The sequence below is a fragment of the Danio aesculapii genome, chromosome 15 (assembly GCF_903798145.1).
Source record: "Danio aesculapii chromosome 15, fDanAes4.1, whole genome shotgun sequence".
NCBI lineage: Eukaryota > Metazoa > Chordata > Actinopteri > Cypriniformes > Danionidae > Danio > Danio aesculapii.
Genome location: NC_079449.1, coordinates 11954864 through 11979133, shown reverse-complemented (window position 1 = coordinate 11979133; position 24270 = coordinate 11954864). Strand labels below are relative to the sequence as shown.

Genomic DNA, 24270 nt, shown 5'->3' with positions numbered 1-24270 from the left:
TGTACCAAGTATTATTTATGTTATCAATTAAATTTCCCAATAAATAGTTTTTTTAATGTCTACATCTATCCTAACCCTAAACCCAACTGTCACAATAACGAAAAACAGTAGTTGTACAGAGTATTATTGATGTTATCAATTAAATTACCCAATAAATTGTATTTTTTAATGTCTACCCCTACCTTAACCCTAAACCCAATCGTCACAGTAATGTAAAAACAGTAGTTGTACATAGTATTATTTATGTTACGAATTAAATTACCCAATAAATTGTATTTTGTAACGTTTATCCCCACCCCAACCCTAAACCCAACCGTCACAGAAACGTAAAAACAGTAGTTGTACCGAGTATTATTTATGTTATCTATTAAATTATCCAAGAAATTTTATTTTTTAACGTCTACTCTTACCCTAACCCTAAACCCAACCATCACAGTAACGTAAATATATGAATTATTGTTACACAGTGTTATAAAAAATGCTGCTATATTGATACCCAAACTGACCTCAACCAAGAAGGACCACCACTCCAAACGCGGAAGCAACTGATCAGTCTTTGATTGAAGATTGCCAAAGCATCAGTGTATTAACTTGCATAGATTACTTGCATAGTAATCTACTTGCATAGTTCACCTAAAGTCCAACAATGTGCGCTACCAAATAAGCATCGTGTATTTTGATTTCAGACTTTAAGAATGAGAAACTGCTAATGAAAGATTCTAACAGCGATGTGTGGCTTAGCATACATCCCTAACAAGAGAATAAGACAGAGTGAGAAATAACTGCAGGGTGAGATGCTTGATTATAGATTTCCTTCATTCCCTCTGAAAAGCATGGGCTTGTTTGAGCCCTCTATCTGTCAGCAGCCTGTTCTTCTCTTCTCCACCCCTGCTGGAAGCTCTTATGTCCTATTCTCTGTTTCTCTTGCTGCCGCGGACCCCCCATCATCCCCGTCTCACTCTCTCTGTCGACAGGCTGACTTGAACCCCTGCAATTTTCATGCCGATAAATAGAGAAAGGACAAGACTAGGGAGTGTGCGAGCGAGGCCCTGGATGTCTGGAATGCGGAGAGAGGAGCAGAAACAGCCATGGAGAAGGCAAATCAACAATTTGTCACACTTTATGTAACTGTGAAAAGGGCCCCGCTCAGCATTGATGCTGGGGATCAGGCCTGGCTGACAGAAGAAAAGAGAGAGGGATGGAGGGAAAAAAAGAAAGTGGGGTTTACTAAAGAGATTGGCGGGGCTAGAAGAAGAGAGGGAAGGACAGAGGAAGAAGGTGTGATAGATGGATGAGCTGTATGGCCGTCCTGAAAAGGGTCTCGCACCATGCCAGGATGCTTACAATAGACTGCAGACTGAATAAGAGGCTAGGAGGATTAAACCCCTGCAAACAGCTCTTAAAAAGCTGTTAGGCTGCAATTTAGACACAAAACAACACTGAAAGTGAGAAAGGAAAGATGCAAGCGGAGTGTGAGGCAGGAGATAAGGTGCAGAAGATGAGAGCGGGCAAATGGAACAGGGGAGGAGAGGAAAGGAATGAAATGTGGCAGGTTCTGAAACTGCAAAAACAACTACAAGTGGTCCTCGGCTTAGTCTGTTTGCACAATAGGTAGAGGAGATGGCCCCATTTAGCCTAATGTGTTTTAGTTATAAAATGGTGGTTAGGAGCAAAAACAATCCATGTGCACACTAGTATTTCATCTAGCATTTCTGAAATGATCTCATCATTGAAAACATACACATGATGACGAACAACAATCAGATTAAAGCTTCTATTTCCATCTATGTTGTTGTTTACAGGTCATCAGAACTGGTCTGTCAACTCCCAGTAGTAGCACTGTGGTCTTGTGATAGGGGCTAATCTAAGTCTAAGCAATGACCAAAAAGACCCAATCAGAGAGTGAACAGCAATGCCTTACCATGTGTTCACACCCAAGGCAGTAAGAGCGTCAAAGTTTGCTCTGGCCACCCTGACAACAATCAAGGTTTATACACTTTTTAACTACAAAAATTCCATAACTTTTCCATGTTTTTCAAGTAAATTGTCATGACCTAATGTTTCATGCAATGTCTACATATGTGTGGTAAAAAACAATGCATGTTCAACTTTATTACAGCACCTCGTAAAACACGCAACAATCTATTTATTTTAAATGTATATTTATATCTATGTAAAATGTATTTAGATAATGCTTACACCGCACTAATAATGTGAGAGTATGTGATTGGCCAAGGACAGAAAAGAAGTAAAGACAACTAACCTATATTCAAGTATACAGATATCGGTTCTCCATGACTTTTCCAAAACTTTGTGTTTTTTTTCTGATTTTCCAAAAACTTTTCCAGGCCTGGAAAATGCCATGTAAAAATGTTATGACTTTTCCAGATTTTCCATGACTGTATGAACCCTGGACAATGCTGTCTGCCTAGCTTTGGCAGTGAGAGCATCAAAATTCGCTACATTAAATTCTTTTTTTAAATATATATAACATTAATGCACATCAACTCGCCAGTACTCACCTTTTTTATGTATGTCACTGTAAGACATAAATAATTGGAAATTAGGCAACCACAATAATCAAACACTTGGCAACAACTGTAGTCAAAACCAAAGTTCACAGCACTGTGTTCTCTGGACTACTCCCAAGCAGTGAACTTCTACATTCCGATTAATTGCCGTCAAACCACGTCATAGCTCATTACCATAAAGTTGACTTGATTTCAACTCTCCTCGACGCCCACACTGGAGAAGATGCGCCGCATCAATCCCTGCCACTTATCGCTGCCGGCTACCATTGAAAATGAATGACTTCCGGCAACTTTGACACTCTCGCCGCTTTCGGTGTGAACACACAGTGAGTTTTCAGATGGCTCCATCCACACTGGCATGAAACACCAGTATTTCCAAATGAAAAAATGGCCTCTGCAGAATTATCAAAAATTGGTGGTAGGATCAGGGGGGGAGCACTCACCCTGTTCCCCGGGCTCTGCGATTGGTTGGGGAAATTCCAAATCGAACCAAAACAAACCATTACAATTGGCTTAAAATTGGCAGTCAAAATTCAGGACATTACAACCTGCAGAACCTGGGAAGTTGAAAAAATTTAAGTGGTAGTGTGGACAGAAGATGTATCCATAGTAAAATGCATGCGTTTTAAAACTAAAAAACGTTAATGTAAACGGAATCTATGTTTATAAAGGAGACTTTTTGCACCCTAGAAAATGTTATGAGGACTTTAGTATAACACATCTTCAGATGTGCTTAAACTATTTCGCACACGCGCACTAACACACACTCACCCTCCACAATAAGAGTGAAACAATAGGGTCTACCCGCACCAAACAAAAGGATAATTCCATGGCGCAGAATGGAGCTCAGCTCTTTCCAGCTTGGGTTTAGTGGCCTTATCTGCAGCAGGCACAATGGATCACTTTTAGCCAGCCCTGTTTATTTCCAGAGAGTTACTTTTTCTCAATAGTTTTCTTTTTTCCGCTGCACTCATCCTTCCCTTTATCCTTTTTACTCTTGCATCCCCATCTTTCCTCTAGACAAGTCTTGAGCTCAGCGCTCAAGGTGCTGTTTGTACTTAACAGAAGAGCAATCTAGCTCAATGATTTTGATCTATCCGTCAACATTTTAACATGATCATGAATCCATGTGTGCCGTATTACCTTCCTGCAACGTCCTACCGTTTATAATCAGAGTTGTCAGAACTAACAGTGAGGAGGTAGCGGGAGGGCTAAATATGGCTTGACATGGGATAAATATTCTGATTTATCTGCAACTGTGCCAGGGGCAAAACTAAGTGCCACACACACAAACATACACGCTCACTAATACCATCAAGACTCCCCGCTGTCCCTAGTGAGGGTAGACCAGAGAGGGATCATTGCTAACATCTGTTCGTCCGCTCGTCCCAGTGAGACAGAGTGCATGGCTCTCTCCTCAGATGCATCCTGGGCTCTAAAAACAGCCTGGAGAAACTAGGGGAGAGTGAGAGAAAAAAGCAAAGCTCTTTAATATGTCATGCTCAAGTCAGGCCCAGCTGCAGCTGCACTTAACATGTGACAAAAAAAGACAAAGTCACTGTGTCAAAGTAGCAACTAAATGTGAGCCGCAATCCCCACAGCACGCTTGCCCTATTTACGCCACCACATGAACACACACTCCTCTCTGCTTCCATCCAGTGCCGTGAAATGATATTCCATTTTGAAAAAATCCGGATTAAAGTGTATCAGGCCAAGTGTGTTGTGACCTTGTTACTAAGGAAAGGGGGAACGCGTAAACACACAGGCACACGCAGATGCCACACACTGTGGAGCAAATCACAACGTAGGTTTTAGAAACGGCTTTCTATGTCTTATCCCACGCACCTCTTTATTTGTTATGGTATCTTGTAATGGCGTTGCGCGAGCCAGACAGCCGCGTTAATACCAAGTCTGACCTGCTCATTATGTGAGTACAATATTTATTATGCTTTTTATATTCATTTTCTATTTCTGCTTATGAAATTTTCTAATGTTAAACTAGTTTTTCTTCTTTCCTTGAGGGCAAAACCTGAAAAGAGTCCACCTTAAAATGTGTGCTTCTCTCTTACGGTCTCTCATCTCAACACCTCCTTATTTTTATTCATCGTTCTTCCTTCTTTCATCCCTCTCTTCTCTGTCAGGAATGAACTCATGTAATTAAGCCGCTAACATGCCGTTAAAGAATTGGCTAATTCAGCAAGGAGGAATTATTCCAATTTGAAATGACTCATTAACCAGACGTGATATTTTGTTGAGCTTCTCTTGAAGCAAGATTCAGAGAGCGTTGAATCACTCCTGCAGTGTAAACTCATTTCGCTGTATATGTGGGTTTGTGTGCATGCATGTTGACATGCATTGCAAGAATAATAAAGATGCTTATGATTTTGCTCATATGCCATACATTGATACTGGCACATGGCTTGTAAATGGGCCCGAATGCAAGCTGGGAATGTCTTGTGTGCGAGAAGGAGTGATTAAAGACACGCACAGAGGCACAACTCAAGTGAGGGGTCTAAAGAGGAACTATTGAATGTACAAAAGCCCTTAAACATCGGCTCATCCTGATGAATTATCACCGCTCGTAAACATTTAGATGCTGGGGCAAGATTCTTTAATTGCAATCGATGTTCATCCAGTACCTGATGCAAAAAGGAGAATCCCAGAAGCACAACACAATTACAGTATCTGTAAAAAGACTCAATATCTCATAAAAGTGGAGCTCCAGGGATGGCAGGAGTTTGCAAAAAAGAATGATTCTATATAAACATACAGTTAAAGGCTTTGCTTAGAAATACTGCCGCTAATAACAATGTCAAGAAGAGTTTTTAGTTTTGACAAAAGAGCCTCAATAAAATCATTGTCTGTTTGGAAATGAATTTATTTCTAATACTTGTGAATTTATAATATTTATTTACTTTTACCTTTTGACAATAATAGTAATACGTACAACAGCAAGAAAGAAAATCCTATAGGGAAATTTTAATCAAGTTTTTGGGAATTAAATAGGTAGCTCTTTTAACGAGAAACAACTAGTTGTGAGCATTTGGTATGCTCTTCTCAGCAACAGTTCCTATGGGAATGGAGTGCTTGAGGGAAGCGTGATCTGGAGGTTAGTAAAGAGGACGAAAATCACTTTCGTCAATTGGTGTAGTTGGGTTCTTCGTCAATGTTGCCACTGGCTTGTTTAGTTTGGGATTTGTGGAGCTGCGCATTGATGGATTTACTCTTCAGTGTTTGGACTTCCAGCAGTGAAATTTAAACCACACTGAACTAAACTTCAACTCTGAAAACTGGACTGACACAGTTTCAATTTACTAGAACTTCTGTGTCAAGCTGCTTTGACACAATCTACATTGTAAAAGCGCTATAGAAAAATAAAAACAAGAATTGAATTGAAAGTAGTAGGTGGCAGAATCAGGAATGATGAGTTCACAATTTGAAAAATCGCTCATACAATTTCCAAACCTTACAATCCTAAAAATTAATTAGCTCAGCGGAAGTCTGGTCAGTACAATTTAAAGACAAGGAAGCAGAGGTGGCATACTTCCATTTTATTTGCAGTGTCTCCCTCCCTCAGCTCTCTATTTCTTCTCCTGTCTGGCTGTGTCCATCCTCAAGAGAAGAAAAGAGGACTGTCAGCACAAGTGGGAGAAAAGAGCAAGTTTGAAAAGACCTGAAATCTGCACTGGCCTTTGCCTCGAAGGGAAAGAAAGCTTATGTTTCTGAGAGAGAACACTGGTGTGGGGTTGTGTAGGAGGTTAGGGGGGTGGATGGTCTTTGCTGCACCCCTTGATGGAGTGGATAATTGAGTCTCGACCAAACTCTGTCAGCCAAGCTCGGAAGCCCCTTTTCAGCTCAAAGAAATGCAGTGAGAATGATGAAGTGAGAGAGAGAGTGAGAACAACAGAGAGTGAGAGAGGATGGAGGAGAAAGAAAATCCCGGGCTCCCTCAGGGGGGGGAAAGCCGCTATTGAAAAGCTATTAAACTTGCATTTAGCAGGATTGATTGGAAATGAAGAGGCCTATTAAAACCAAGGGACAAGAGGACAATGGTGTGTTTCTGGCCACCGTATGTTGCCCTCCTTTCACCGTCTTGCTACCCCCCCTCCGGGGTGGGGCCCCCTACCCTGTCTGTTTAAACACCCCTGGCCCAAAGAGAGAAGTTTCAGAGAGGTTTAGCACCAGCTGAATAGATCCCTCTTTATCCACCACTGGCACCCTATTCTCCTATTTAACCACACAGAAATAAAAGGGCAAAGAAAGAAGGGGAAAGGAAGAAAAAATGGGGGGACGGTCCATTTCTTTTTGAGGGACCAGTAACAGCCCTCCCCTTCTAAAACCTCCGTCAAATTGAGCTCTTTTTCCCCCTTGCTTTCTCTGAAATCTCATGTGAATGGATTAGTTACTTCTGGCTGGTTGCCATCTTTCTACTTTCAAGAGGGCTCATGATGCACCAGATCCAATCATCAAGCTCTTGCAATGGAGAAACACAGAAATGTGTGGAGGAAGGCTCTATGTGTGTACATAAAAGTGACTACTATAGTGTGTGTGTGTGTGAGAGAGAAGGCTGTTTGTTGTTTAGTCTGGATGCATTTATTGAGTTTTTTTCTCAGCAGAATGGAGAGCCTCTATGCAAATCAGGCAGGAAAGAGAGAGAGCAAATAGTATTTAAAAACTGAGAAAGAAAGATGGCAGCACAACCAAAAAAAGCGAAAGCAGGGAGGGGGCAGGTGCATTTCTCAGCCTGCAACGGATGGCTCTCATGGGACGCTAAAAGCTCCTTTGATTGTTTAACATACAATTTTACCCCAAAAAGTCCATCTCCCCCACCCTGGGAAATAGTAGCAGATTCTCTGGCTCAACGGGACATCGCTTTCCATGTCATTCTATGCAGGTTGCCATATGGGCATAGGAAAGAGTTAAATAAGTCATGACCATCTGACGCCTAAACCCCTTGCCAAGTGCAGAAAACTGTTGTACAATGTGATATGGACTGTGCTTTTTTTTCTACCAACCAGAAGATGATGCAACGTTAGCCTTTTCTGCATCAATCAGCAACATGCCTCTCACTGGCGTTGGTTAAAAATGTAGCACGGTGTGTGACCAGTCGTGAAACTTGACTTAAAAGAGTTTGTTAGGTAGGCAAAGTGGTTTTAGATCAGTGTAAAAGGATAATATGTTCCTAAAGCCTAGTGCATGGCTACTGCAAGGAAAATTGTGTTTCATTGTGTGACTGGAAGAGTATTACCAGCTGCAGAGAGATGGTGAATGTGAGCTGGAATGGTTCTTGCTGATTCAGCGCTAATATACTATTGCTCTAATGTGTTTAGTGCTTTCCCCATCTCTCTCCCTGTACAAAATCACTGACCTGAAAGCTGGACCGGTTAGAGCAAAAATGACAGATAGGCTTCAGCATTAGAAGGGGAGAGTGTTGCTGTAGTTTACCAGGGTGATCCAACTAGGTACTGGTCCATTTCTAAGCATTACGGAAGCTTGTATGTAGACCGATTGATGCAAAATATGTGCCACCTATGTATTTAAAGAAAAACTCAATAGGATTGGATGAAAAAAAATGTTATGGGCATGCCTTTTTAACCCCTTTGATGCAAGCAGGACATGCTAGACTGAAATCTGTCATTTGTAAACTGCTATGAAGACATACGCCCTTTAGGATGTTTCAATTTTTAGTGTTTAAAGTTGTCATCAGAAAATATATGATGCACTTTAGATTGTAGCTTTTAAGAACTACTCAAAAAAAGTATGGTGCAATGGCATGCTTATTATACATATCCAGCAAAAAAATTGTGTTTAATAGACGTCTAATAGACATCTAAAAGTAGACAGCTTGCTAAAACAAGGCTAAACTTGTCAGTGAAAATCTAATAGACATCTGAGAATAGCCCAAAACTAGACTAGTTGTCAAATAGACAGACTTTATATGTGTAGTCATTCACTTTTGTTTATTTGATGACTAGTCTAGTTTTGGCCTATTCTAAGAGGGCTATTAGATTGACAGCCCAAATTTAGCCTTGTTTTAGCCAAGCTGACTATGTTAAGATTTCTATTAGACATCTATTAGACATCTTCTAAAAACAAAAAATGATTGCTGGGTATTTGCAACCCAATGTCAAATAATCAAAGTATTAATCTGTGTTTTTCGTTGTGTTCCTTTCTAGTGTCTCAAGCAGCCTACTTCTCCCAGCAACCTCAGGACCAAGTAGTGGTTGCTGGCCAATCAGTAACCTTGCCCTGTGTCATTGTGGGATACAGAGGCATGGTACAATGGACCAAAGATGGCTTGGCGCTAGGTGGTGAACGAGATCTACCTGGTAAGAGTCATACAATCATAACATTTTAGATAACACTTTATTTTGATGGAGTATTAATAGATTGTCTGCTTGATATCTGTTGCTACTGCTCCTTCAGTAGACATTTAAATGACTATAAGAAACTTTGCAAGTACACGTCAACTTACTCTAACCCTAACCCCAACCTCAACCCTAACCCCAACCTTAACCTTAACCCCAACTTATAATCTAATGTGAATTAGTTGGCATGTAGATGTAACTTAAATTCAACAAAAGGACCATCAAAATAAAGTGTGACCAAATTTTATAATGTTTATTTTGCTAGCAAACATTGTTATTCTTTAGCTGAATAATTATTACACGCAAGTTAATTCACTAAAAAAAGTTTTAGTAATCTTAAAAGTCTGACCATTTGGTATGCATCTGGAGTGGTGGACCTTCACAATATTCTTAACCACACCCCTCTTATCATTGTTACGCTGTGAGGGAATGATATGTAAAAAGACAGCCCCACCCCCTACTCAATATTCAGTTTCAGTTGGAAATACATCAACATACTGAAATAAAAGATACCAAATTCTGATTCACATGGTCTTTAACAAACAAAACTCCTTTTATTGAACGGTGCTTTTAAACACAGAGTCAGATTTAAAGAGTTAAAAGGAAAAAAGTTAACGTAATTAATTTTCAAGGTGCTTTTAAATGGTGCACTGGTTTGTAATTAGCTGGAAACCCAGTTTCCTATATGTCAACCAAATTTAGAGCAAGTAGCAAGGCAGAAATGATGCTGTTCCCCCAGGAGGTACACAATGCTTATTGAAGTCAATTTACAAAGGCTTAGTGTTCCCTTATCTTCATCTTTTTCTTTCCAATTAACAACTGGGAGATAAAACCAATCATAGATTGGCAGGTAAAGGGCAGCCTCCCTCCTCTACAGCGGATCTGGCTTTGAGTAATGTCCCTGCCTCACTTCCTCGACTATTGAGTGAAGAAATGGGAATGCAAACAAACACCGCAGCTAATGCAAACTAGCGTCTAATTTGTCTAATCACCTCAACCGTCTGCTCAGGCTGAGGTGGAGAATCAATCACCGCTCGTGTCAAGCAATGACATTCAAAATGATTTGCCCATCAGCATTAAAAGGTAGCAACTTGGACGGTTATGGCTGTCTAACATGTTGCAGCTGATCATGTCACACAAAGATGCTAAATCTCAAAACTAGCCCTATCTCTGATGGCAATGTGTGTGTCTATCTCTAACAGTGTTGTTTGTTTGGACCAGGTTGGGTACGTTACTCTCTGATGGGAGACCCACTATCAGGCGAACACAGCTTGGTGATCGATTCAGCTGAGCTAGGCGATGATGCGATCTACGAGTGTCAAGCTACACAGGCAGGGCTGCGATCACACAGAGCCAAACTGACAGTGCTGGGTAAGAACTGCGAGCATGTGTTTGTGTGATATGAGTGATTGAGAGCGAGAAGAAACCACTCTCCTGCAAGTGATTAAAAGCAGGGGGGAATTGCTCATAGCCCCCAATTTCATTAACGCTATTTAAAATACTGCCTCAAATGCGTAACACTGCAAAATTCTCTGCTTGGCATAAAACACTTCAGATATCCTAGCCCCATGCAATCATAAGTCATGCCTTCATTATTTATTCGCAATTTTAAATCATGCCACAACAGGACTCTTTTTTTTTTCAAACCAAGCAAAGCCAAATCAGAAACACTGAGAAAAATGCCCCCCCACCTCAATGTTTTATTCCCCTTCCTCTCTGTATCCTACTGACACTTAACATGGTGAAGGGCCAAGGAAATGTGATTGCAGCAGTCACAAATGACTTGCGTGAATGGTTAAAAGTCAAAGTCTGCACAGTTAGCACATTCTACAGTGACTCACGGAATTCATCAACCGCAGGGCTGCTTTTACATTAACGCAATGTGATTGATCTACATATTCTCCGGCATTTAGCAACGGGGGGTAAAGGGGTGGGGGGGATAGTGGAGTAAGAATGATCACTGGGGATTTCAGCTCAGTGTTGCGTTGCTGACACCTGGTGGCCCAATTCAGACACAGCCATGCTTGTGGAAGATGAAAAACAGTTACGCTTTGCAGCAAAAGTATATCAAGGGCTAGAAATATGGGACATTAAAGCGTTGAAAAAGGCCAAGTTTGTTACTGAACAATAAAAAGATTTCTGCCTCTAATTAAACAAAGTTGGCACCCTCACACAGGCTCACCGGAGAAAAAGTAGGGCTACAACAATAGCTTTTGTGCACACTGCCGATGTTTGGCGCACGGTTTGAATTCCCAGTCTGGAGCAGAGCGAATATGCCAGCTCTTGCATGCAGGCGAGGAGTGTGTGTGTGCGTTCATGTGTATGTGCATGTAGGGGCATGTGGGGAAATCAATGCAGCCGGATGAGACCAAAGCAATCCAACAGAGTCAAAGAAGTCAACGGCAGGAGTGCAGTCGAGGGAATCCGCATGGAAATTAGAATCACCTTGCACACGGATTCCATTAGCGCTTGGGCAAGACCAGCGAAAAGACCTCTGACAATTCTGATACAAAAACAGAAATTGGTTTGGAGAAAAGAAACAGGACAGACGGAAGAGTGTGCCTACATGTTTTTTTTCCCCACATGTTTCTGTGCGTACTGCGAGATGGACACCTTCATCAAAGGTGGCAGACACTATTTGCCAAAGGCTTGTGCGCAGGCATGCAAACAAATGAACAAATCAGTAATTCAGATGAAGCAGTCCTGCGGCGGAGTGCCTGTAAATAGACTTATAATAGCAAATCTCAGCCATGTTAAAAGGGCACGAGTACTGTCTTAACCTCTTTTCTGAGAGAGACAATCTCTCTCAATCTCCCTGTCCATTTACAAGCTTGTTCTCTATAGGTCAGACTGGCGGAATTAAACGCTCCTGCACTAGGTATGCATTAATAAATGAAAATACGGTACATTTTTTATTTAATTGAACTGAATAGTATGCTGGTCTATTGAACACTTGAACAGATACAGTAGTTCACCCAAAAATTAAATTTCTGTCATCATTTACTGACCCTTTGTTTGTTAAAAGCCTATTTGAGTTTTTTTCTTCATCTGAAGCTATTTCAGGGTTTCTGCAGGTTTCATCGAGTCAAATTTATGACTTTTTAAGACTCTTTTCAGGCTATTATGAATGAGATTTTAGACTTATACAGGACTAAACACCAAGGATTTTTGGTAATGGCCTGATTGGACCAATGTAATTGGAAAAAACCAAATATAGTTATTTCTTAACATATTTTAATCTGTCAAAACAAGACAACTCTAGTTGTATAGACTTTTTTTGCTCAACATAATGTTTATTTATTTATTTTTTATGAAACTACACAAATAATTAAAAATATATATTTGTTGGCTTTTGGTCCAAATAAATTGACTATAACTCCTATTCATCCTAATGTATTTCTGTTATAAAACCTTACATTTCATGCCTATTTATAAATATTATGTCCACTCACTTTCTTCTGTAAATAGTTTTTTGTGTAAATGGAAGAATATGTAAAGGGATATATTGCTGTTATTATCATTCTTTTCCTGAATTTTAATAAAAAAAATCTGTAAGATGTCTAACAGCTAACACAGTAATTAAAAACAATTCTGTAGCTGCTGGTCAACTATAAGTCCGACTCAACATTGCATATCTTGCAATGTGACTATTGCAGACGTGCAAATTGCGATATCGATGCTGGAACAATATATTGTGCAGCATTAATGGGTACCATCAGCAAGCATTTGTCAAATTTTTTTCTTTTGTGTGATGCAGAATAAAGAAGCTCAAAGATGTAAAAGCACGAGGAGGAGTAAATAGTGAAGTACTTTTCATTTTTGGGTGAACTATCCCTTTCAAGATGTTAAAAGTTGTTTAAGTATTCTGGTCATCAACAAAATGATATATGGTAACACTTTACAAAATGATTGTATTAGTTAATGTTAGGTAATGCATTTATTAACATGAACAAACAATAAACAATCCATTTACTACAGAATTTGTTCATGTTAGTTATCGTTAATTAATGAAAATACAGTTTTTCATGGACCCTTTTCACATTACCGGGTTTCTCAGTAGCGAAAGTCGTCATGGTTGGGTAAATTTACAGCACAGTAAATGGGAGAGTACAACAAATATTTTTTTACAATCCCATTTGCAGAAATAATAAAAGAAAAACTCCACGATGGTGTTATCAAGACAATCACACAAAGGAAATAAATTGCGTGAGACTGTTAACTACAGACAGAAGTGAGAACGTAAAATTTACTATCCTGCCCCATAGAAGCTGCATTAGAAATTCTTCGCACAAGCGGTAATTGGTTATTTTGTCATTTGATACAAAGATTATATAATACACCTATGTTTTTCAAAAAAATCTAAATATTAAAAAACTTTTAAGGATTTAAGATTAGGATGGCTGTTAAATGTATCATAATATTCTTGTGAAAAGGGTTCATTTTTAGTTCATGTTAACTCATGGTGCATTAACTAATGTTAACTAGCATGAATTTGAATGTTAATAATCCATTGGTAAATGTTAAATTATGATTAATAAATGCAGTACAAGTATTGTTCATATGTAGTTCATGTTAGAAATGCATTAACTAATGAACCTTTTTGTAAAATGTGACCTCATATATTTCGAAATATTCACTGATATACAAAATTGGTAAACTGTATGCTTTTATACTGTGTAAAATAGCAAGCAACTTGTTATCAATATTATTCTCACATTGGTCTTTTGCCAGTTTTATCTGATATTCTTCATGGGGCCAGTTGTGGTAAGATATTTGTGACTATCTGTTTTAGCTAGGCGATGTATGTGATTTTAAATAATCCCTTTTTTTCCCGATTATGGAAAAATATATTGTAAAAGTGGATGTGATATTCGCATGACATGTCAAAATTGTCCAGTATTTAAATGGAAGCAAATTAACTATGTTTTTTGAATAATTTAACATGGCTAATTAATGATGATGTCAACATACAGTAATTAGTGATTTGAAATAGGCTAGAAAAATGTAATTGCTTTGCACACTGAGGAAGACTTTGAGTTGAAATGTTTATGTTTGGTCACAAATGTAAAAAAAACATCATAAGAATATTTATTCGGATCACTACATCCTATATTAGCCACTTGTGGGTTCCCATAGTGATTAGGCACTGGTCAATTTTAAGCTAATTGGTTGGAAATTGGATGGACTTCCCAATATGATGCGTTTTTAAAGGCATGTGAAAATAGACGTGATTTGAACTTTATGTCTCCCAGATTTAATCAAATCTTTTTTTTCTTTCAGTGCCACCTTCAGATCCTGTAGTGGAAGGAGGGCCGGTGGTCCGGCTGAAAGCTCACACCCCTCATAACCTGACATGCCGGGCATCCGGAGCTAAACCTGCCGCTGAGATTACCTGGTACCGAGACGGAGAGATAATGCAAAATGCCATCTACTCAAAGGTGAGACCACGGAAACATGACAGCCATAAGAGGCACTAAGACTGATTATACCTTAGCATCTGTCTTGCTCCTTTACCTGTCCTTCACATTAGCTCCGTCTCACAGTGCACACCCAAACTTCAGAAAAACTCTCGAATTCAATCTCATCCTCATCACCCCACCGCAAGCTTCCTCCTTTTGTGCCTCTATTTTCTCTCACTCTCGCTGTAGCTCTAATACTCGAGCATAACTGGAGCATGTCAAAGCTCAGACAGGCATAAGCGTTTGATACAGTTTCCGCTGAGAGAGAAAGAGCAAAGGAGGGAGAGAGAGGGAGTGAGAGAATGAGAAAGGGAGAGGGTGGGAGAAGAGAGGGGAAATCAGCCACAACAATGCCGAAATACAATAGGAAGTGCTGTGGAGCGTGAACCGGCTGCAACTGCGAAAGTGTCACATTTGTCATGCTCCCTGACCACGCTAAACGACACTAAACGACACGTTTAAAAGGGGCAAGAGGCAGCAGTGAATCGAGGGAAGAGAGAGAAAGAAAGACAGATGAAACTCGAAAAATAGATGAGGGAAAAATGAACATGGGAGAAGCTTGTTTAAGAGCAAGGTAGAAAACTCAAAGGCTTTTTTATTTAAGGTAGGGGAAAAAAGAGATGGAAAGCCACATGAAGACACAAGGAACAAAGTGAAGGAATGTGAAGAAGGTAGACAGAGGCAGGAGAGAACCGATGAGCAGGGCCAGACAAAATAAGCAGACTTTATTTATTTTTTGCTACTTCTGCACAGAATTTTTTTAAACATCTGTGGATTTTTGTGGAGTGATTTCGAGAGTATAGTAAAAAAAATTATAAAACAAAAAATAAAATGATATCTTTTTAATTGTTATTTAACATTTATAATGAGAATCCAGATAGAACCCCTTGTTTAATAAACAAAGTAAAGGCCCATTCACACAAAGGACGTGTAATGTGAAGTGGACGCTGACAAGGGAGGTGCGGATCCAAATGCAGGGTTTATTATGCAGAGAATGGTCAGTCAAGCAACAGTCAACACAGGAGCAAACAGATGTATACGAGCAATCCAGAGTCGTGGTCAAGAAGCATGCAAATGGTCAGTACAGGCAGGCAGCAAGCAACGTAAACAAACAAAACAAGCAAGGGTCAAACGCGTCGTAATGTTCACTATTCAGTTCAACAACACTCAGCAACTACTGTGTGTGTCTGTGCTGCTTTTAAAGTCCATGTCATCAATTCTGAAAGGCTTCATCTGGGTGTGTAGCAATCAGCCAGGATTAGGAACCAGTGTGTGTGTGCAGTGCATGACTGGATCTTGTAGTCCATATAATGGCGGATTTTTAATTCTATGCGAGCTGTGCATTTACCACCAATCTGACAGGATTAGATCGCTGGTGATTGTGACAGAATGATGACAATAAATATAAATATAACAATAAATATATTTGCATCCACACTGACGAACAATTATTTTCTATTTCCCCCTTGTAACCAGTAGATTTCCTTAGTGTGCGCATCTGAGCAAATGTTTATTTAAAATGTGTTATATGTACACAGACTTTTAATTTTCAGCCTTTTTCATTACAAAATTGCCACATTTTAGATCTGATTTCTTTAAAAATTAGTGATCTTCACTGCCTGATAGATATACAATATGAAGTTGGTCTCATACCGAACAAGAGGCACTGTGTTGAATTAAATTTTCCCCTGCCGTGTCTTTAAAATATGACAATTTATTTTAACCCAGTATTTTCAAGGGAGTCTCTGCGCTAACCTGTTGGTACTGAGGGCGCCAGCGGTTACACTGTATTTCATCTTGTTTAATGCTAGAACAACTAAATTAATGCTTAAGTTTTTTTTTTTAACTGAATGTATTGTAATTACTTTACAACATCGATGCTGTAAAAGCTACTATGTGAAATAGAAAAATGTCACATTAAGCTTTCACCGGAAGTTTATCATTGGCTGAAAAACACTAGCTGTGCATATACCCCATTGTATTAATCTAATCAAACAAATTTAGCAATCGCAGCCAGTGTAGTTTTTGATTTTCTCCAGAAATGTCAAAGGATGCAACACAGGGAGGTACTTTTATTTTTGTTGTCAATTTGCTAGCCTGGCTTGCATACCTTCCACTTATTTTTTATCATTCTTTGCCACGATAGCCATATCATTATCTTTAAATAATCCTTGAAAGAGGGTTTAATATCAAGCAGTGAGCTTCTCCACAATATCTCTTATAGCTTTAAATTTATAAAAGTCTTTTATATTTAAACAGATTCTGACTGGCTTTCTAATTTTTTTTATAGTTTATTAGCTGAGAAAATAATTTTAAAAAATGTTCTGAATGATTCCCACAATATCATTCATCTACATCTTTATTGGAAAAGTTGTGGTCTGACCTCTGCTGCTGTTTTACATATAAGATGATTTTTAGAACTCTATTGTTATCTTTACAGTTATCATGTTTAGTGAGAATGGGCTTTAAGTCTCTCATGTATCTACTAAAAGAAAGAAAACATTACTTTATAAACTGTATTGTACATAATCATCTCAAAACTGGCATAATATTCAATAATATTACTGAAATTTCTTCCCAGTACTAGGTTGCGGCTGGAAGGGCATTCGCTGGGTAAAAAATATGCCAGAGTAGTTGGTGGTTCTTTCCGCTGTGGCGACCCCTGATAAATCAGGGACTAAGCCGAAGGAAAATGAATGAATTACTGAAATTTGTATAATACACTGATTAAATATATATTTACACTTAAGTAAATAAATAGACTGCATGGTGGGCTGTGGATTTCTTTGACCGCAGATTCTGTGTGAGCCTGCCGATGAGCAATAAGAAAAAGACAGTGAGTGTATGGCTGATGACAGGTAGCGTCATGACTCGATCTAGCATGAAAAAAAAAAAGCTTTCAGCATATCAGAGGTTAAAGCGTGTGACCTGCCATTGATTCACCCCCAGGCTCTCCAGAGAACCATCTTCCTATAATCCCCCTGTCCCTGTACAGCTCCGTGTCTTTCTCCCAATCCAATCGCCCCAAATCTAAAACTGCGCCTTTCCTCCATTAAGGCCGGCTTGTAGATTGAGCGGGTAGCTCTACACCTCTGCCCACTTAGGTGTATTGATTTCTTACACACAATAAATAGATTTGAAAGATGATGTGCAGCAGGAAGAGGCAATGGACAGATCTTTGGGTATACGTGCTAACAGTAGACCAGTCTCGTAAAGCGCAGATGCTTACCTGCCTCACTAAACCGATGGCAGCTTTAATTCTCTGCAATGCTCAGCCCACAGTGCTGGCACAGACTCACGCTCAAATGGGATTAAGGGCATCATGGGAATTCCTTATTAAATTAGGACCTGCATCAGGAAATATAGGACAATTAGATTAGGATTATCATGTCTGTGTGATTTTAACAGTGATAACAAGATGAGAGAAACAGCTGTGTTTTATATCATAAGTACACTGACCATTAGGACAAAATAACATTTTACTTACCATGCTGTCCATAAACTGCCTCGTCTTATTTGAATTCAAGTGGTATCAGGCGTCACATGAAAATATGGATAGTTAATGTTAAAGTCTGTGTGAAATCATTTGGAGGGTATATTCATTTTGTTTAGGTGAACAATTTATCTCTGCAAGTTAATATACTGAAAAAATAATGCTTGTTTTGGTCATTTCCAATCAAAGTCTGACCATTTGCTTCAGCCTTGGGAGTGGCGGTCCTTCATTGTTGATGTCAGTTTGACCACAGTCTATAGATATACAAAGACGGTTCACTACTACTACTAGTCATACTACTACTATACTATAATATTCATTACTATGAATAGGGAAAAGTGTGCTCACAGTCCCGCCTTCCATTCAAAATAGCCAATCTCCAGTCTTTAATGTCATGCAGTTTTATGTGTAGAGGAGGATGTACATATTTGCTTGTCTGGGGTTCCAGTCCACTTTTAGACACGTACTTCCCTTAACTTGTTCTCTTGGGTGAATCCCCAACACCATGGACATACCCTCGACCCCTCGATTTTGACCGAGGAAGCAAGTCGGCTTCATATGTCTACTCCAGCACCTATGTGTCCTAGAATTCCACGCAATTGTTACACCACAACAGTGTATTAGGAGGGATTAGGGCAGTCCATTTAAACACATTCAGATGTTCTGCCACTAGTGGATGCTTACGTGACGTAATCAATGATGTACATCCGAGTGAACAAGATGAAGGGAAGTTAGCGAGTGAAGGACATAAAAAAATTGGAATGAAATGCAGCCTCCTTCGAGCAAGCCCTGTAGTTTAGTGAAAGCCATAAAGGAGATTGGTGTCTTGCCTTTGAACAGTAGCTGGAGCAAACTGACAATTAAGTGTTTTAGACATAATTCTGATATAAGCAACAAGAACATTGTGGCAGATTCAGATTTTGTTGTTGATTAAAAATATGCAATTTAATTGAAAGTTCAGCGAGCAGCTTTCGAGATTTCAGGATACCCCCATTGATTGAGATTAGACTGCATGCACTGCCTGAGGGCATTGCAAATATGCCCTGTAGGCACAGGACGTCAACATGATGTCATATTGACGTTGTACCCCAACATCGTGGGGACCTTGGATTTTGTTTGCAAATGAAAATCCGGTTGACGTCAGAACCCAATGCCAGGTGGACATCAATGTCCAACATCCAACCAAATATCAACATCTAATCACATTACATCTTGACGTTGTGTGGACGTTACTACTATGACATCTATCAGACATTGGATTTTGGTCACTTTCCAACACAACCTAAAATTAACCAAATATCAACATAATTTTACGTCATTATTAAACGTCAAAATAACGTTGTCCTTAGACGCTGGCTAGACATTGAATTTTGGTCACCTGACATCATGGCGTAAATTTCACCTAATATTAACATCTTATGATGTTGTGTACCTGCTGGGTGGCCACAGAATGAACTGGCTTTCCTTGAAAGGGACTTTGGTTTGACGGCTTCAGCCACAATATTCTTAACCATGCCGTTAGTTTGATACTAGGGAATTATGTGCAAAAAGAAAGCCACACCCAATACTCAATTTTCAGATTGAGTTGGAAGAATGTCAACATACTGAAATAAAACTCTCAGCTACTCCCGCTTTACGTGGACTTTAAAAGCTGTCTATGAGATTATTTTCAGAACATTTCATTGAGAGTTGCTATTTTTAGAGAGCTACAGCGTTTTGTTCCATCAGCACTGATACGGTCTCAATTTTTAACTGGTTTAACACCGTATCGCTGTCTTTTCAGAGTCTGATGGAGGATGGAAAGAGAGAAACAGCTGTTAGTATGCTGCCCATGGTGCCTGAGGACAGCGATTCTGGACGTACCTACACGTGCAGGGTCTTAAACCCTGCTGCCCCAGCAGGTCGCCAAACTTCAGTTACCATCAATGTTCAGCGTGAGTAGATTCTTTATGTTATTGAAAAAGCCTAATGCTGTGTAAAATTTTGGAGTTCCACAATCCCATTTTGATCTACATCAAATGTTGATTTTATTTATATCATGTTATATATGACATTCAATATATCACGGAGGATGATGTTTCAGTGCAAGATTAGTGATTCAATAAAGGGTTTAATATGTTTGCAAGGAACTGTGCAACTGGCTATATATACCCCATTTTTTGTGCTAAAAAAGATGTGTAATTGGACAGGGGAAGGGTTATTAAAAAAGGGATTGTGACTTAGATTTACACACCTGGAGCTTGGCAGTAAAGTCATTGGGAAGGATTTATAAAGCCTCTATTGCTGCATTGAATCTAATCCGGCATGTTTCCTTCCAGATCCTCCGTCTGTGACTCTGTCTGTTCAGCCTCAGACGGTGATGGAGGGAGCAAAAGTGTTGTTCATCTGCTCCGCGTCTGCCAACCCTGAGATCACAGGTTACAGGTAAGCACATTTAATATCACAACAGATTCAATACATAATCCCAGATTATCTACTCGGTCAGATTTAAATTTGAGGGCAAATCCCAAATTGGATATAAATTACAGATCCAATGCTTTGTGCACATGTTTGGTGTTAGTAATAGTTATTATAAGCAGCAGCATCATACCTAGTGAATCTAATACATTTTCTTCTTTCAAAAAAGATGGTCCAAAGGTGGGATTCCTATCTCTGAAGCTAACGGTGACAGCCTGGAGGTGACCGCAGACCACTCTTATTTCACAGACCCAGTGTCCTGCGAGGTGTCTAACTCAGTGGGAAGTACTAATGTCAGCACCTTGGTGGATGTACAATGTAAGTACTTATTGGTTTTGGTCATAACATTGGTTAAAAACTTTCAATCTGTGTTTTGGCCCTTTCTCCTTGAGAGTAAATGAAATAAATTACAATTATTTAATTTTTTTAAAAATTAGTTTTATTGTTCATAGCATTGAAGACAAAATACCTAAAAATGATGTGTTATGTCAACTAAAAATTTGTTAAAATTGACCAAAATTGGGTTTAATTTGGGCTATAAATGTAATTAAAAATAAATCAGTAGCATGTTTTGTGCATATTTTACCCAAATTTGGTTTGAAATAACCCACCGTTGTTCTTTTTTTTTGTTTAGAGTGTTTGTAACTCATAATTTTTCTTCTTCTGCTTTAGAATTCACTATAAAAATATATTAAACAATATTTTCATTCAGTACAACAGCAGGTATAATTAACTTCCTACATATTTTAACCAAGGCATTGCATAATACATTTTCATATACACTTTTGAAGTAAACAATACACAATAACATATTTTTCCTTCTAAAACTAGCTCCCACAATCACTCCGTGGAATGATTTTCAGTTCCTACTTGTATTCTAGCATATTTCATTTAATAATGCGGAATAGGAGCACATTGTAATGGGCTTCATTTTTGTTTTGTGCACGCAAAGACACACTGTAACAAAATGTTCTAGAACACAATGATAATCTTTATCTTTCGTTTGCAGTTGGTCCGAGATTGCTCACAGAACCAAAACCGCAGATAGTGGACATTGGGATGGATGCTGCTTTCACTTGCTCATGGACTGGCAACCCTCCCCTCACTCTGGCCTGGACCAAACAAGGCTCCAATGTGGTACAATGACCTCTTCTCTTTTTCTTCCTAAAAATGGCACACCATCTGTTCCGCCACTGCAATCCTGCTTGAATGATTTTAGGAGTTTTTAGATATCTGTTTGGCTGTAATAGGCTATGGAATCCACTGTCAATCTGGTTTCATTAGCAATTTCAGTACATTAATATTTATGTCATGTTTTGTCTACATCAGAATAAACAATGAATTTCCCTCATTTCGAAAATCCCAATTTAAAGGGATAATTCGCTCAAAAATAAACATTCTGTCAACATTTACCAACCTTTATGAGTTTCTTTATTTCGTTAAACACAAAAGGAGACATTCTGAAGAAGGTTGAAACCCTGCAACCATTGACTTCTACTGTTTTTCCTACTATGGAAGTCAATGGTCATCTTTCTTAAAAATACTTCTTCAGTGTTTTAACAGAAGAAAAAAAACGCATAAAGGATTGGAACCACTCGAGGGTGAGTAAATAGTGTGTAAATTTTCATTTTGGGGTGAACCATCCCTTTAACCCTTGTCTGTAAAGGAAAAATAACGTGATTTTCTGCTCAGAGTTGGATGGTTAATGGATGGCATTTCGGTTTACGGCACATTTACAGGACTTTGGCAAATGGATCAAGTGATTGCTAGCCTAAAATGAAAGTTTAGCTCCAGTAGATGTGTGAAATGCATCAGCCTATTCTGCTGTAAGTGTTTCTCTGAAGCTGCTTAATCAGATTTCATAAAGAGCCTGAGAAAGCAAACAAAAAGTGAGAGAGGAAGCAAAACAGAGAGAGGGAAGGCTGAAAAGCCAGAAGGTTTCGATGAGGCAATCAGTTAATTTCGCCATGACTACATCTCTGGCCTTCCTGAGTATGGGCCGATCTGATCCACAAGTAGAGCGTTTACTTCATCGCCACAAGATATGGATTAATTGGCTAATTCGATGAGTGCTGGCGAATGAAAAATCGAGGCGAGTGCTAAACGGATTAATCACAGTTTGCCGGCATCGAGAGGAAAAGGATGGGAAGAGGAAGAGGGTGCTCTTAATGATCAATGGCTTCTAACAAGTGACCGCGGCGTGTGTACCAGTGCACCAGAGGCGAAGGAGCACAAGTATCTGCTCACACTCCGGAAAATTTTTTGCATTGCCATTGTCGTAGGTTTAATTAGAGAAGTGGGTTGACTCAGAGGACCCAGGCTGGAGCGCTTTAGACAGTAATTAAGATTGCTGCAGACAAAATTACAGGCGAAGTCAATGCTTTCCCCTTGGTATTGGTGGCATTGGTCTTTCTCTTGTGTAAGCTACAAGCAAGGAAACAGATGACTGGTGCTAATGGTTACAGCCATCTCTGAGGGCCACGGCTTGATTTGTCTGGAAACAATAAAAAAAAATGTGTCTACACAATCTTCAATCTTCATCCTGTGGAATAATTGATGTGCTGTAATGATTTTCATTCCACAACTTGCTAGAAAGATAAGACTTGAACTGAAATAATAATAATAATAATAATAATAATAATATTAATAATAATACAAACACATATTGACAGGCATTGACAGACATTTTATAGAAAACGCATACCCATCAAGCAATTATGTGTTACTGTATGTTTAATAGACGTCGTAAAATAGATGGCTAGGCTATAAAAAGAGCTTAATTTGGGCTGTCTATCTAAATCTATTAGACCAAAACTACAGTAGTCAACATTTGAAGTGGATTAAAACCTTTTATTAGTCATCAACACCAATTCTTGTCTTGGAAAATTTTTAAAAACTTATTTGATCCACTTCAAATGTTGACTATTATAGACTAGTAACCAATGCAGCCCAAATTTAGCCATGTTTTAGCCAAGACATCCATGTTTAGACATCTATTAGACCTCTTTTAAACAAAAAATGCTTGCTCTTTATGTTGTAATATGTTGGTATAAATTATTGATGTGGTTTGTTGTAGGTTTTAACCTGATGTTTATATTAGAAGTGTCTGACCAGGCTCTTGTCTGTTTTATTCAACAGGTCCTCAGCAATAGTAACACTCTGCAGCTGAAGGCAGTTACACAAGATGACACTGGGACATACACATGCAAAGCCATTGTGCCTCGGATTGGTGTGGCTGAGAGAGACGTAACTCTAACTGTCAATGGTAAGAAATGTCGCCATTGTACTTGAATTTCTTTCAAATTTTCTTTTCCCCATAATATGGTTCAATTCCTAACCATGCATATTGGGTTTTGAGGTAAATAAGTGGGGTTTGGATTGGAACAAAAGCAATCTAAAGAGTTACTTCACCCAAAAACGACCTAATCATTTCCTCTCCTCACAAGGTTTTTTAAAACTTTATGCGTTTATTTCTTCTGTTGAAGACAAAGGAATATATTTTAAAGCACCCATCAACTTCTATTGAAGAAAAACGAATACTATGGAGGCCAATGGGTGCCAACTACCAGCACTTTCCAAAATAACTTCTTTTGTGTTCAACAGAAGAACAAAATGCTGAATAAATGATGGCAAAATTTACATTTTGGGGTGAACTCACCCTAGTATTTTTTGTATTAATAATTCATGAATTGCTTCCTTAACCGATTAGCTTCATATTTATACAGATGGCTCATGCATTGCCTTCCTTGCTATCATTATCACATTTAGTCAGTATGATTTCTCTTCATCTCTGTTCCTCTCTCTCACACACAAACACTTCAGGCCCTCCCATCATCACAGCTGAGGCCACACAGCAGGCCATCAAGCATTCCAAGGGCAAGCTGGAGTGTCTGGTGGGCAGCAGCCCTCCTCCTGACAAGATTGTAAGTATACTTTCTCCTATTTCAGTATATGTGTGCGTG

General features: G+C 39.0%; 1 protein-coding gene across 1 annotated transcript in view; it reads left to right on the top strand.

Moving 5' to 3' along the window:
• The window catches only part of kirrel3l (kirre like nephrin family adhesion molecule 3, like), a 75976-nt gene that overhangs the window by 39273 nt on the left and 12433 nt on the right, over positions 1-24270 (top strand). The window contains exons 2-10 of the mRNA XM_056473765.1: positions 8708-8860; positions 10121-10270; positions 14180-14337; positions 19635-19785; positions 20170-20275; positions 20478-20626; positions 21318-21445; positions 23447-23573; positions 24131-24231. Coding sequence (XP_056329740.1) covers positions 8708-8860; positions 10121-10270; positions 14180-14337; positions 19635-19785; positions 20170-20275; positions 20478-20626; positions 21318-21445; positions 23447-23573; positions 24131-24231 — 1223 coding nt within the window. The remainder of the gene's footprint in view (positions 1-8707; positions 8861-10120; positions 10271-14179; positions 14338-19634; positions 19786-20169; positions 20276-20477; positions 20627-21317; positions 21446-23446; positions 23574-24130; positions 24232-24270) is intronic.